This window comes from Podarcis tiliguerta, assembly GCF_965153285.1.
Source record: "Podarcis tiliguerta genome assembly, chromosome: 2".
NCBI lineage: Eukaryota > Metazoa > Chordata > Lepidosauria > Squamata > Lacertidae > Podarcis > Podarcis tiliguerta.
Genome location: NC_139535.1, coordinates 49,342,965 through 49,355,551, shown reverse-complemented (window position 1 = coordinate 49,355,551; position 12,587 = coordinate 49,342,965). Strand labels below are relative to the sequence as shown.

The 12,587-nt window shown below is 40.5% G+C and overlaps 1 protein-coding gene across 30 annotated transcripts in view; it reads right to left on the bottom strand.

Moving 5' to 3' along the window:
* The window catches only part of PBRM1 (polybromo 1), a 56,960-nt gene that overhangs the window by 9,683 nt on the left and 34,690 nt on the right, over positions 1–12,587 (bottom strand). For 20 of the 30 annotated variants that reach the window (XM_083429296.1, XM_083429300.1, XM_083429305.1 and 17 more), the window contains 7 exons: positions 12,234–12,500; positions 11,581–11,726; positions 11,253–11,410; positions 10,027–10,210; positions 8,857–9,067; positions 6,984–7,185; positions 2,100–2,264 (listed from right to left, as the gene is read on the bottom strand). In XM_083429296.1, coding sequence (XP_083285422.1) covers positions 2,100–2,264; positions 6,984–7,185; positions 8,857–9,067; positions 10,027–10,210; positions 11,253–11,410; positions 11,581–11,726; positions 12,234–12,500 — 1,333 coding nt within the window. The remainder of the gene's footprint in view (positions 1–2,099; positions 2,265–6,983; positions 7,186–8,856; positions 9,068–10,026; positions 10,211–11,252; positions 11,411–11,580; positions 11,727–12,233; positions 12,501–12,587) is intronic. The other 10 variants (XM_083429307.1, XM_083429309.1, XM_083429315.1 and 7 more) reach the window with 1 other exon arrangement.

The following is a 12,587-nucleotide window of genomic DNA, read 5'->3' as shown; positions in this document are numbered from 1 at the left end:
CCAATTCACAGCAACAAATTAAAAACTAAGAACCAAGCTGTGTAAAATTTATTTATCTGGAAACATTCTGCTGTAAATCGAGATTTCGTGATGAGTGATCAGGTGAAAGCAACACTGGCTGCCATTCAATTACAATGATACTAGTAGCTATATTTAGCATTTATATCACACACTTCAAGTGTTCGAAGCATGTTGCAAACATTGTGCCAGTAATGTTTATAGCAGCCGAGTAAGTAGGATAGTATATGCAGGAGGGGGCTGTGAGCAGGAGTGGCTTCCTTCTCCCATCCTTCCATGGTTGATGGGAGATTTGAAATGAAGACTTTGGCTCACAGCCCACTCCTAGACAAAATGCTGCTCCAACTCTTTCTTCAACTGATAAACTTCACTCAAGAAAACAAGAGGTGCAGTGAAACATGTTTAGCAAACTATTCATCATATCATGTAAATCAGTGGGACAACTTTCTATTAAAGACGAATAGTTCCCTGCCACTTATTATCCTTTCCTTTGCAGTTTCCTTACCACTTCCCAGCCTGTTTCAGGGGGTCCTTCAATCCTCTGGAACAGGTTTTTGGGGAGTGCAAGGGAAAGTGGAACCAAAATCTTAAAGATCCGTTTCATGAGCAGAATGCCACTCTCAAACCTCTGAGTGCGTCCCAAAGCTGCTCCCCCTTTTTGCTGTACTTACATTACATTACCCTGCAGAAATGTGGCAATTATTCCCAGAGAATTACATTAGTTGCTGATTTTTGAAGATATTCTTCAGACAAAATTAAGTGTTTCAAGAAAAGCTGTTTATAAACAGATCTGGATAAAAGTGAGGTGTAAGTTAAGATCACGTGGTGAGAAAACTGGATATAAAATGGAATATTGGGTTTTTTAATGAGATGGTGACACTAAAAGAAAAATAAATTTAATAGATTATATGCTAGGTCCTATTAACAGACAATTCTGCCACATTAAATATTATCAGAATAAAATGCCTTGCAATTTGTTTGCATGTAATGAAATGCAGAGTGCCTCAGAAAACACGTATTTAGATCCTGGTGAAGTTAATGTATTTATTTTCAAATACAGATTCAGAACATATGGAGACCTAAACTAAACCAAATCTACATACACCCTAATGCAAAATATTTATTCCTGTTCTTGTATCTGTTTTGCTCAGTTACAGAACTAGATAAGCTTGGATGCTTAATAAAAGTAGAGCCTTGATAAAATTGAATACACAAAACTAGAGGTTACATGGTTTGAGTATCAAGTCCTATATGTAAAATTATCTAATAAAAACAGCTAGAGTTTAAGATGGAAACGAAAGCTTCCCAGTTCCTCCTCAAGGCTATGCCTTAGGAAGAGGAGGAGGAGGGGAGACAGCATAAGCTTGACACTCATGCACAAAATACTAAACTGTGTGGTTCAGCATTATGCCTGAACAATATAATTGCTTTTGAAATATCAGTTATGAAAGTGGATTGCAGTGTGGCATGGAAGGGCTTGCTGCTCAATTCACACAAACCCAAAATCCTGCAAAAGAAAAGAAAACCGCTTTGAGGTTTTCTACAATCAAGCGGTATATGCATTTTATGAAATAAATAAATGTTTTCAGATTCTCACTAAGCACTGCTGCCAAGGACCCTAGCCAGTTCAACTGAGGGATAAAATCAGTTCTCAAGTTTACCCTCACGTTAAGGCATCATATTACATTTTCTCACAGTCGGAACGTGTCTAATGTTACTGATGACGTGCCACCTGAGAAAACCATCCACTCTTTCCCAAGTGTCCAGATTCTGCAGCGTTCAGAGGAAACAAAACAGAATTAACAGTACAAACCAGGATCAAGTTTGCTGACCAGGGAATGAGCTGGCAGAGACTTCATCGGGATAAGACGGCATGCTTAGGGTTAAGGGGTGCTATTTCTACCAGTGAGGGAAACATCTGTGTTTGTTTTGAACTTAAGGTTTTATGAGGTAAAGTTTAATAGTTTTTTTTTCTTTTTCACTACAAATAAAGTGACCCAAGAATAGCGTTCAGAGTTATGAAGGAGTTTGGTAAAGTGGATGAAGGGAAAAAAATGGTCAGAGCCCCTATTTGTTTTTACCTGCAACAGGTGTCAACTGCGGATTGAGCATCCCCATTGGTGTTGGTGGCGGCACCACCCCCATTAGAGCCCCGACAGGAGTGCCTGCCCGGGGGGAGGAATTCTGCTGCTGTTGCTGTGCTGCTCGTTCTCTCTCCTGCTGCTCAGCAACCTTAGCTGCCCGCTCTGCAAAAGTTTTAGATTTTAGACTTTCAGTTCTGTTTCGTAACCCAGAATTTCAAAAAAAAAATAAAAATTCTCTAATCACTGAAAAAGGATTAGTCAACATTGGCAACAAGTTTAGGCTTCAGTTGTGGGTGGGTGGGTGGGGAAATACAAGCTATTTTTGAAAATGCAATACATAATTTTGTCTTAGTTTGGCTGCCAACAAAAAGACGGTTAAAGAATCTACAGTGAAAGGGCCTCAAAAGAGTCAACGAAATGTGGGCCTGGATCCCGAGAACCAAGGCTTCCTCCAGCCTGCAGTCCTCTGTGCCCCCTAAAAGCTTCTGCTGAGGGTCGGGGGACCCTCTGATCAGAACAGAATGTGATGCAGGGGGCTACAGGAGGAAGTTGCCCCCAAACAGGTGAAGGTTTTTGAGGAGGACGCAAAAGAGGGGAGGGTGGAATGGGAAAGTCTCCGTCTGCAAACTACTTTCCATTGGTGGTTCTCAGAATCCAAGCTATGTGGTTTTAGAGCTGATGACCTTTTTAAAAGTCCCACCATCAATGGTACCATCAGATAGTAGCAGCTCAGCAGTAAGAAATATGCATGCCAGGACAGGTTGGCATAAGATACTACGTACCACATTTGCAATTCACAGCCTGTTAGGTCTAGACTCATTCTGTACATGCCAGTGGGCCTGTTCCAGAGTAGGTGAGCTAAAGAGTACAGTACATGTCAATGGATTTGCTTTGATCCAAAACAAGTATTCAGTTAGACTTTAATAGGGCCAGTATTCTCCCAATTTTTACCTCCATCTTTAACATAAAGCCCAGTGATTAGGAGGAGGGAAATTCTATTTTCCACCCATCTTGGTTCTTCCAAACAAGCTTCTTCAGCTACCATGAGAACAATACATTTTCTAAACATAAGAAAATCTGTTTGGAAGGCATTTTTTCCATCTATAAAGGAATTGTTCTAAATGTACACTCAAGAGGCTTGGCAAGCATAATGGTATATCCTGAACTCCTAGGGGAAACTATCAAACAAAGACAGCATCCCTTTCCAAGTTATTTCCCAGATCAAAAATGTAAATTTTGTTAGAAAACAACAAGAATGAGACAACTGCACAATTTGTCCCATCAAAAGACTAGTTTCCTAGCACAGCATTTCATATATCCCAGTTGCCCAACCGACTATTAATATTTTATGTAGACAAACAAGAAAAGCATGATTCTTTTTGCACCTTCTTTGATTTAGGAACAGAAATAATGCATCCAAACTTATATTTGGGGGACATGAAATTACAGGCATGATCAAAGAGCACAAGAGAAAATACACGCAGATATGCAACTGCAGTAGACACAAATTATGTCTACTGTAGTATGTCTACTAATAAGGAACCATCTAGATTACAAATGAAGGATATGTGACAGGTTCCTGTGTGTGTGCATATGTATAAAGTTTAAGCATACAATATATGATTTATTTCATAACACAAACTCCTTAAAAGAGATCAAAAGGCAAAGAGTTACTATATTGTCTTCTCTTTTAACCATGGAAAAGACATTTAGAAGTATTGAATTTTGATTATTCATACTAAATTCAAAAAGAAAACATCACACTGAATCAGTTCTTAATATATACTCATTGGATTAATATTTCTTTTATCATGTAAATTCTGGAGACTTGAATTAGGACTACGTTCAGCAAAACAGCAGCCAATCTTTCAGCAATGGTTTTATTCTAAATGGTTTGTGTCAGATGCTAGCAGACAAGAGAACAAAAACTTGTGATATTGACAGAGCAATTCAACAGTACCAAGCAGACACAGGAGCTGAGCTTTGGAATTTCACTGTCAAATCTAGCAAACCCAGCCCCCAAACCTTCAAACCTCACCTTGCGATCACTGGGTACAGTGAAATGTTAAGACATGAACCTTAATTTCTCATGTCGAAAAAAGTCTTGATTGTGCATATTTATTACTTACTTTGCTTATCAGGGAAGTTTGTCATGCACAGCTTTTGACTGTTTAGTGCTTAAACATTCTGTTTTGAATTTGTGGTGGTTTAAAGCTCAAAGTTCCATTAAAATCCATTTTCATTGCTTACTGAATGGCACTTATTCAGTACATAAACCCTGTATGAGTTTATTCTAAGATGCTCATTAAAAGCACTTAAGGAAAGAAAATTCCTTCTAATTTTTAATGCAGCTTCATACCAGATACTTTCCCTTTTGTCCATAAATCTATTTAAATGAAACATACAAAACAAAATAAACAGCTTTGCTTTGCCTGCTATCTCCATCCATGCCCTCATCTACAAAGAAAGAAAAATCTGCCTCTTGACAAAAATTATAAAGGACCAAAGTAGAAATACTTAAGAAAACTTTAGCACGGATGTCAATACCATAGTGTAGTCCCAAGCAAAATAAAAAGGGATATAATCATAATGGATAGGAGTGAACTTCAAAACGGCATAGTTTAAAGAGAAACTCAACGTTATTGCTTTGAAAAATGTCAGAGACATTGCACTGGCTCAAAAAAATTGTATTTCAGCTTAATAAACTGAGGTATGAACAAGCTCATGGGTGCATAATCAGCTCCTTTGCAGTTTGAATGAACAAACAAAGAATTATTCCATTCACTGTAGCTTAAATGGGAAACAATGGTTAATAGCTTCAAAATGAACCATGGCATTATCTTCTAGCTTGCTCTGAACCCATTAAACATAGTTTTCCAATACAAGCATGTTGTGAAACTTCAGTCAAGGAGACTTTCTGGCTTGCACATTTGTGGAAAAGGACTGCAGGAACAGCCAAACAACTTGTTCATGTCTTGGCTTATTAAACTAAGATATGATTGCCTGAACGTGTCCACATTTCTATGTGTCAGTACATGCAGGAAGGAACGAGTTTGAAAAAAAGAAAATGAAATGGAACCATCTATCATTCTAGCTCCGCAAAGAAATGATACAGCAAGTCCACAGTAAAGGAAAGTGAGATCCAATGACTAACAGCATTTAGTCTGAATATCAAACTTGCTTAAAAATGACTTAGTATCATCTTCAGAGCTTAATAATTATTCCTAAATTTTCTTTTCTAATGCTGCAATAAATACCTGAAAAACATTCTAGCCTACGAATTTAGGACGATAAACATTTGGAAACATGCATTCTACAAAAGACATGCAGGCTTTAATGAAAACCTACCTGTGAGTACATGAAAGAGCTTGATTATTATAAGCTGACTATATTATTATGCTGCTCAGGGAGCAGAAGAACAATTTGAGGTAGGGAAACAAAAGCACATCTGTTTGGGTTAAGTAGGCGAAGACATTCTAATAAATGTATTTGAGTTGATTTATTAAGGACAAACGACATGTTTCTCTGCTCTGCTTTAAACTTCTTTCATTGCTTTGAACTCTCTGTAGTCCTTTCATTTTGCTTCTATGTATCTTCACTATTCAGCATGTACTAGTGCCCTGATGTTAAATGCTGGGCTAGTTATCTGAAACCAGTATTTGAACTGGAGTCTCCTTCTTTGGAGGTCTTTAAGCAGAGACTTGACAACCATATCTCAGGAGTGCTCTGATGGTGTTTCCTGCTTGGCAGGGGGTTGGACTCGATGGCCCTTGTGGTCTCTTCCAACTCTATGATTCTATGATTGTATGAACTTCACTCTTGCAGCTCCTGGCTATGGGAATCATAGAATTGGAAGGGCCCTTGGCGGTCATCTAGTGCAACTCCTTGGCTACAACTTTCCTGGCAGATGCCTGTCCAGCCTCTGCTTAAATACCTCCAGAAAAGGCGAGAGCTGGTCACTCCTCCTGTTCCACTGTTGAGCAGCTTGTTCCACTCTTGAGCAGCTTGCACTGGTAATATTAGTCAAAACCTGCTTCTCTACAATTCCCATCCATTGCTCAACTTTTCACTCTGCTACTTCTCCTTTCCAGTTTTTCCCCTTCTTCCTATTCCTCTCTCAACCTACTTTAAGCCCACTCGCTTCCTTTAGATCACTGGTCTTCAGCTGGTGAGTTGGGACCCACTAGTGGGTCGCAGTCTGGTCCAAGGTAGGTTGCAAACAGGAGCACTACTGTCATTGAAATATATGGTAAAAGATTAAGAAATGGATGTTTGGGTTAGATGTGGGTCCTGGGTCTGAACAGGTTGAAGATACCTACCTTAGATGACTTTCTTCTTGGGCCCTTGCCTCCTCCCTAGCAGGCAGCTCAGTTGGTCTGTTCCAGAGGCATCATCACCACTACCAATTCCCTTAAGTACAGTGGTTCTCAAACTTTCCCCCCCCCAATGACCACCTGAAAATTGTTGATGGACCACTTTATGATTTTACTGCCTCTTGCGGTAATTTCAATGTGGTGTGCTAAATGCCACAATGATTTTTAATTGTAGCGTATCTTTATGCTGTATTTTACTGCCTTATAATTTGCATTCCATAGAACTTCAATGCAAAGAAATAACAGAAAAGAAAAAAGAAAAGAAGCAATAAAATACCATTAAAAATCAGTAGGAATATTTAGCGTCAACATGCCATGGGTCACCTGAATGAAGCTTGCGGCCCACGGTTTGGGAACCCCTGTCTTAGCGCATTATAAGTTTCTATGGGGTGAGTGCTTATGTATTTAAAGCTCCAAAGACAGAAATATAAGTTGCCTGCCCTCAAAAGGACACAGAGTCTTTTCTGAAAGGGCAAAAAGGTTTCACATCATTGCACCTTTAATTTACCTTCATACTCTGCTTTCTTGGTTGCTTCCAAGTTTCTCCACTCTGTTCCAACAAGTCTACTGAGCTCTCCAAATGAATAATCTGGGTGCTGAGCTTTAATAACCGCTCTCATCTCACTACTAAATAGAATGTAACCACTCATGTTGATCTTCCTCTTCGATCCTTCCTTCTTTACACTGCCCTTGGCAGACTTGGGAGTGGACTATGGAGAAAAAACACACCTATGGTCATAAATGCATAACAGAAAATTCTCAAGTTACAAAGTGAAGGCTAGAGAATCTAATCCTCAATTTCTGACCTTTTTGTCTTCATGATCATATTTTTAAGCTGATAATGGTACAGTCATACCTTGGTTCTCGAACAGAATGCATTCCAGAAGTCCATTCGACTTCCGAAACGTTCGGAAACCAAGGCGCAGCTTCCGATTCCCAATTGGAAGCCGCGGAAGCTGTGCCACACGTTCGGCTTCTGGGGCAAAGTTCGCAAACTGGAACACCTACTTCTGGGTTTGCGACGTTCGAGTTCTAAGTTGTTCGTAAACTAAGCTGTTCGAAAACCAAGGTATGACAGTATTGGATCATTTTCAATGAGGCAAGAGTATTTGGGTGGGCAAATCTGGGAAGATGGCTGCCATACCTAGGAATTGGTGGCTGCCTCTAGGGTTTACAAAACCTGGGCAGCACTGCAGTATATCTGCCATTAATTAATATTCTTCCAAATTACTTTTAGAACTTTCTATAAACTGCAAACAATCCAAAAGTGACTTATTTCTTATTTGGTTACCCAAAAATTTTCATTTACGTGAGTTGCTGCACCACAAATCACAATTTCCCCAGCATTAAATGAAAGACATAACTTGAAATCAATCACATGAGTTACAAAAATTATTTGTTCTCAGTATATTTTAATTCATTTTACAAAAGTATATATGTCAGGGGTTCAGGAGAAGAGTCACAGGAGAGGCAGGAAACGGAGAGCGAGGGGGAGGAGTCGGAAGGAAATGTCAGCGACGACAGTAGTCCGAGGTCTCTGAGTCTCTCCAGTGACTCGGAGGATTCACAGAAAGGGGCCCCCATGGTCAGGGCAAGGGGGACACCTCGGGAAGAAGGGGCCAGAGGGGACTCAGAGAGTAACAGCTGGAAATCCGGACCAGCTTCCCCCCCAGAGTGCAGTAGGGGGGAGGAGTCCAAGGCATCGGGATCAGGGAGCGCGCAGGCAGAGGGAGAGCGTGAGGCAGGAGTGGCCACACCCTCGTCAGGGAGCGAGGAAACGGTCATCAGGAAAGTTAAACGCGCGCGCGCGCCAAGTTCAAATGTACAGGAGGGCGGCAAGGTGGGCAGCCCGGGTAGGGAGCCAGGTCCTAAAGCACGCCGAAGAGAGGGGGAGGAGTCAGAGGGGTCAAGCTCTGCGTCAGAAGAGTCCAGGAGGGAAGAGACACCGGGGGGTAGTAAGACCCAGAGGAAGAGAGAGAGAAGGAGGAGGTGGAGTAAGATTAGAGTCTTAAGCTGGTGCACAGGGGGCGGAGATCCAGATAGAGCTTCGCCGGTCTAAAGCTCAGACGTAGAGCTGGGACGCTGAGATTTGTAAATGGAGACTATTCTTCAATAAAGACTTTGATACTGTACTACCGGCTAGCGTTGGTCCTTGGTGAGCTGGGACCCGGAGCCAGCTCTGACAATATATAATATGTATTCGATAGAAGATCTCCAAGCAGTTTCTTTTTAAAAGAAAATAAATTGTATATTGACAAAGTAGCATTGAAAATTGCATTTCTGGTATATAGCTCACTACAGCCAAAGCACACATCTTTTCAGCAGAGGAGGAAGAGGAGGAGGGAAAGGTCTCAACTATGAGATTTTGTAAAAGACGTTACCTGTGGAGGAGTGTATGGCATTATATCCAGTTCATTAGAAAGCGGACTCTGAAGTTGAGGCATCGTTGGCGCTTCTGTAACTTCACCTTCCTCTTCTGCAATCTCTTCAATCTCTTCATCACCTCCTTCCAGCTCAGCAAATTTGGCTTCTAGCTGCTGAATTTTCTTTTCCAGAAGGGGAGATGGCTCCTTCTGAGGAATTATGGGTTTCCTAAGAAAGTATTCCATATGAATAAAACCCCTCTCTGCACAACATAGGATAGAATTCAACGCCACAGTAAGGGGGATCCATTTGTATGCCAAGCAAAAACACTTGTGCTGTTGGAACAAACTCTCCTCTCCCCCCACTGTACCCTGTTCTGGGGGTGGTGGTCTCCTTATCCTGCTGAGATTTGGGGAGAGTGGTGGAGAGGAGAGGAAAGAATAGCCTGTTGCACTAGTGGGACTTGTGCCGGTTTCCGTTAGGGTGACAGCTTAGTTGAATTTGGCCATAAATCCTAATTCTGCTTTTTCAGTAAGTGTTATATCAGGAAGAAGTAGGAACATATTAAAAAAATAAGTGGCATGTTTGAAAAAGGTAAGCAACTGTTGTTTGAACCCAATTTTGTAACTGCACAGAATAATTATTTAGAAATCTTCCATGCACTAGGTGCACACCACAAAAAACAGAATGGCTTTGGTAGCCAACTCTAAGACGTTTGCTAATGTTAAACTTTTCTAGCAATGAAATCAATTTTTCTAATTGCAAATCCTTCAATGAAAAGGATGTCGTTCTCTACAGCCCTTATCTAAAATGATAATATGCCTATTTTTGTGCAGTGATATTTTAAGTAAGAAATACATCTTGGCAGAAAATAAATGACTATATTCAAGTTCACCATTGCCTATTTAAAATACTGTTGTTGTTTTGGCCGGGGGGTGGGGGTGGTAGGAAGATGGCAGGAGGTATGCCTGAGACCCTTCTAATTCCTGGACCCAATAGAAATTCGATTTCTGGAACAGCCAAGCTAGCTTCCTGGTGAGGTAATGGCCCTCTATGTTCAATGGATCTTAATATGCTTCAGTTTATACCACTGTTTTATAAAGGACATTTTTTCCTACAGTCAAATCAACTTAAAGATCTCTACCCCCATTATCTCCCATAATGCTTCAAAAGCAAAAACATCGTACCTAAAGTAGTAAATTTCATCATCTACTACTTTTGCTGAAAGAGAAAACCTTTTCAATCCCTTAAATTTCTTCATCTGTTTGTCACTTTCATTATAGCGGCTTTCACAGAGGAGAACATCATTTTCAGAAATCTCAGTTGGCCTACAGGAGAGGAAGTCTTTGAAAGACAACACAGCACACTTTCCTGAAAGAGAGAAAAATAAAGTAGCAGCAGTTTTCCACACTAACAGTTTGAAAGCGAATTTTTGTTAACAGGCCTGCATATTTTAAACCACCAAAAAGTTCATGACAATATACTGACTCATCACACATAGCCTACAATGGAACACCTAAGCCTCATTCCAGTTCACATGTTGCATTCGACTAGGGACTCCTGCAGGGACTGCATCTCCTATGCACATTGACACATCCATGAAGTTAAATGGATATGATGACAGCATTCATACATGGATCTCCTTTGCTGGATTAGGACAGTGCTTTCTTGCTGGATCTCTTCATGACAAATACAGTCGTACCTTGGTTTTCGAACAGCCTAGTTCTCCTGAATGATCAAAACCCGGAAGTGACTGTTCCGGTTTTTGAACGTTCTTTTGGAAGCCGAACGTCCCACGGGGGTTCCACGGCTTCCGATTGGCTGCAGGAGCTTCCTGCAGCCAATCAGAAGCCGCGATTTGGTTTTCGAACATTTTGGAAGTCGAATAGCTTCTCCTCCCCTTAAAAGAGGCAATTTAATTTCACACGAACAAGAAAACCATTCACTTAAGAAAATTTAAAATAACTGTATGCACCATTCAAGACTAGTTGATTATTTTGTTCAAAAGCCTTTATACTTCTAGTAAAGTAGGCAATAATGTGATACAGGTAGATTGAGTCAGCAGCAGCAGCAGCAGCTGTTTAGGATGACCATAGTATTGCCAAGGGCCATACACAACACAATGAGAATGTCCTTATCTAGTAAACAACCTACTGGATTTCAAAGCACATTTATTTTCCTCTGTTACTAGTTCTAGAAGAATGAAAAGGGCTTTTAAAAGCCCCCAAATAAATTTATCATACAGAATTTATTATGTACTAGATACTCAGGTTTAATGAGTTATGTATACCATACCCTAACATGAAACATAGCAAAAACAGGAAAAAGAAATGGAAATGATAGCATCCCCCAACTGTACTGTTCATTCCAAACACAAAAGTTATAGCAAAAAACATCAATACTATTTGGTTACCTAGAATGCATGTCATGGGGCAGGTCTCTTCCAAGTTACTCAAAAACACTTCCTTCTTGTAGAACATTTTAGTTGGCTCATGTTCAGTTTCTTCTGGGTGTATAAAGATTGGACCAAAGAAATAGGCAGCTCCATCTCTTACCCACATTTTTTCTATTCTGAAAAACAGAAAAAGATTTGCTTCAGAGTATCCCAAGATAATCGCCAAGTCAAAAATCGAGCCATTCCCCCCAATTACTTTACAGTTTTATTCATCTTTTGCTTTTGTACATGAAAGACTTCAAACAGTTTTCAATGATGCACCTATATTTATAGAGAAAAGGGGTACCTGCCAACTCGTGGTCGGACTAGACCGTGTGATTTTATGAAGACGCAATCCCCAACCTTCAGCCACATGTCATTGTAACAAAGCTGTTCATAGTAGTGACACCCAGGTTCTCCATTTGCCATTTCTACTGGAACATCTTCTTTGTCCTGTAAAATAAAGGCAGACTTAAGAAATGGGGGAAGTTGTGCAACTCTTCTTAAATAAAATGGTACGTTAGGTACTCAGCCTCATCCAGAAGCTACTTGCATAAGCAGGGACTGTGACATCCAGACCCCCAGATCTCCTTTAATATGCCATTCAGCATAGCAATATGGCCACTGTTTGATCAGTGGGGTGCAAACTTTTCAGCTTGCCAGACAGAACAATCCTGACTCCTTTCCCTCCCTCACAGTTCTGGGGATTCTCCTGAATATGAGAGGTAGAGCTGAGTGTCATCCACATACCGGTGATGCTTTAGTCCAAACCTCCAAATGACCTCCCCATGTAATTTCATGTGGCTGTTCGATGTGTATATGGGAGACCCATGTACAAATCAGAACTGAAGCAGGTAAAAGCATCAGCTATTCATTCCTCAACTGATAAACCATTAAAAATATCTACAGACAAGCACAAAAGTCAAAGCATTTAATGGCCAGCTCTTCAAACGTGTATACCTTTTCAAGGCTAAGGGCGTGGTCTCCCACTTTGATATCCTCAGACATTTCAGTGTGCTTTTCCTCATCGATTTTGTCTGTATTCGCAAATACCGAGGCAACACGAACCACAGGCAAGGGCACGTCCCGAGGAACAAATCGTACAGAGCTAATTGGCATGGTCCATAATTTAATCTTCTTAAAGGACTTGGTCTTCGCAGAATAACGTGATTCGCAAACGTAAACGTCTTCATCTCTAAAGTTTTCTGGGCATAGCTTAAAATACTCCTAGTCAATGGGGAAAAATAAGCATTCAGAAAAAAACAGCTCATCTTGCAGAAACACGTAAGTTCAAAAGCCATTGTTTGCGGTGTT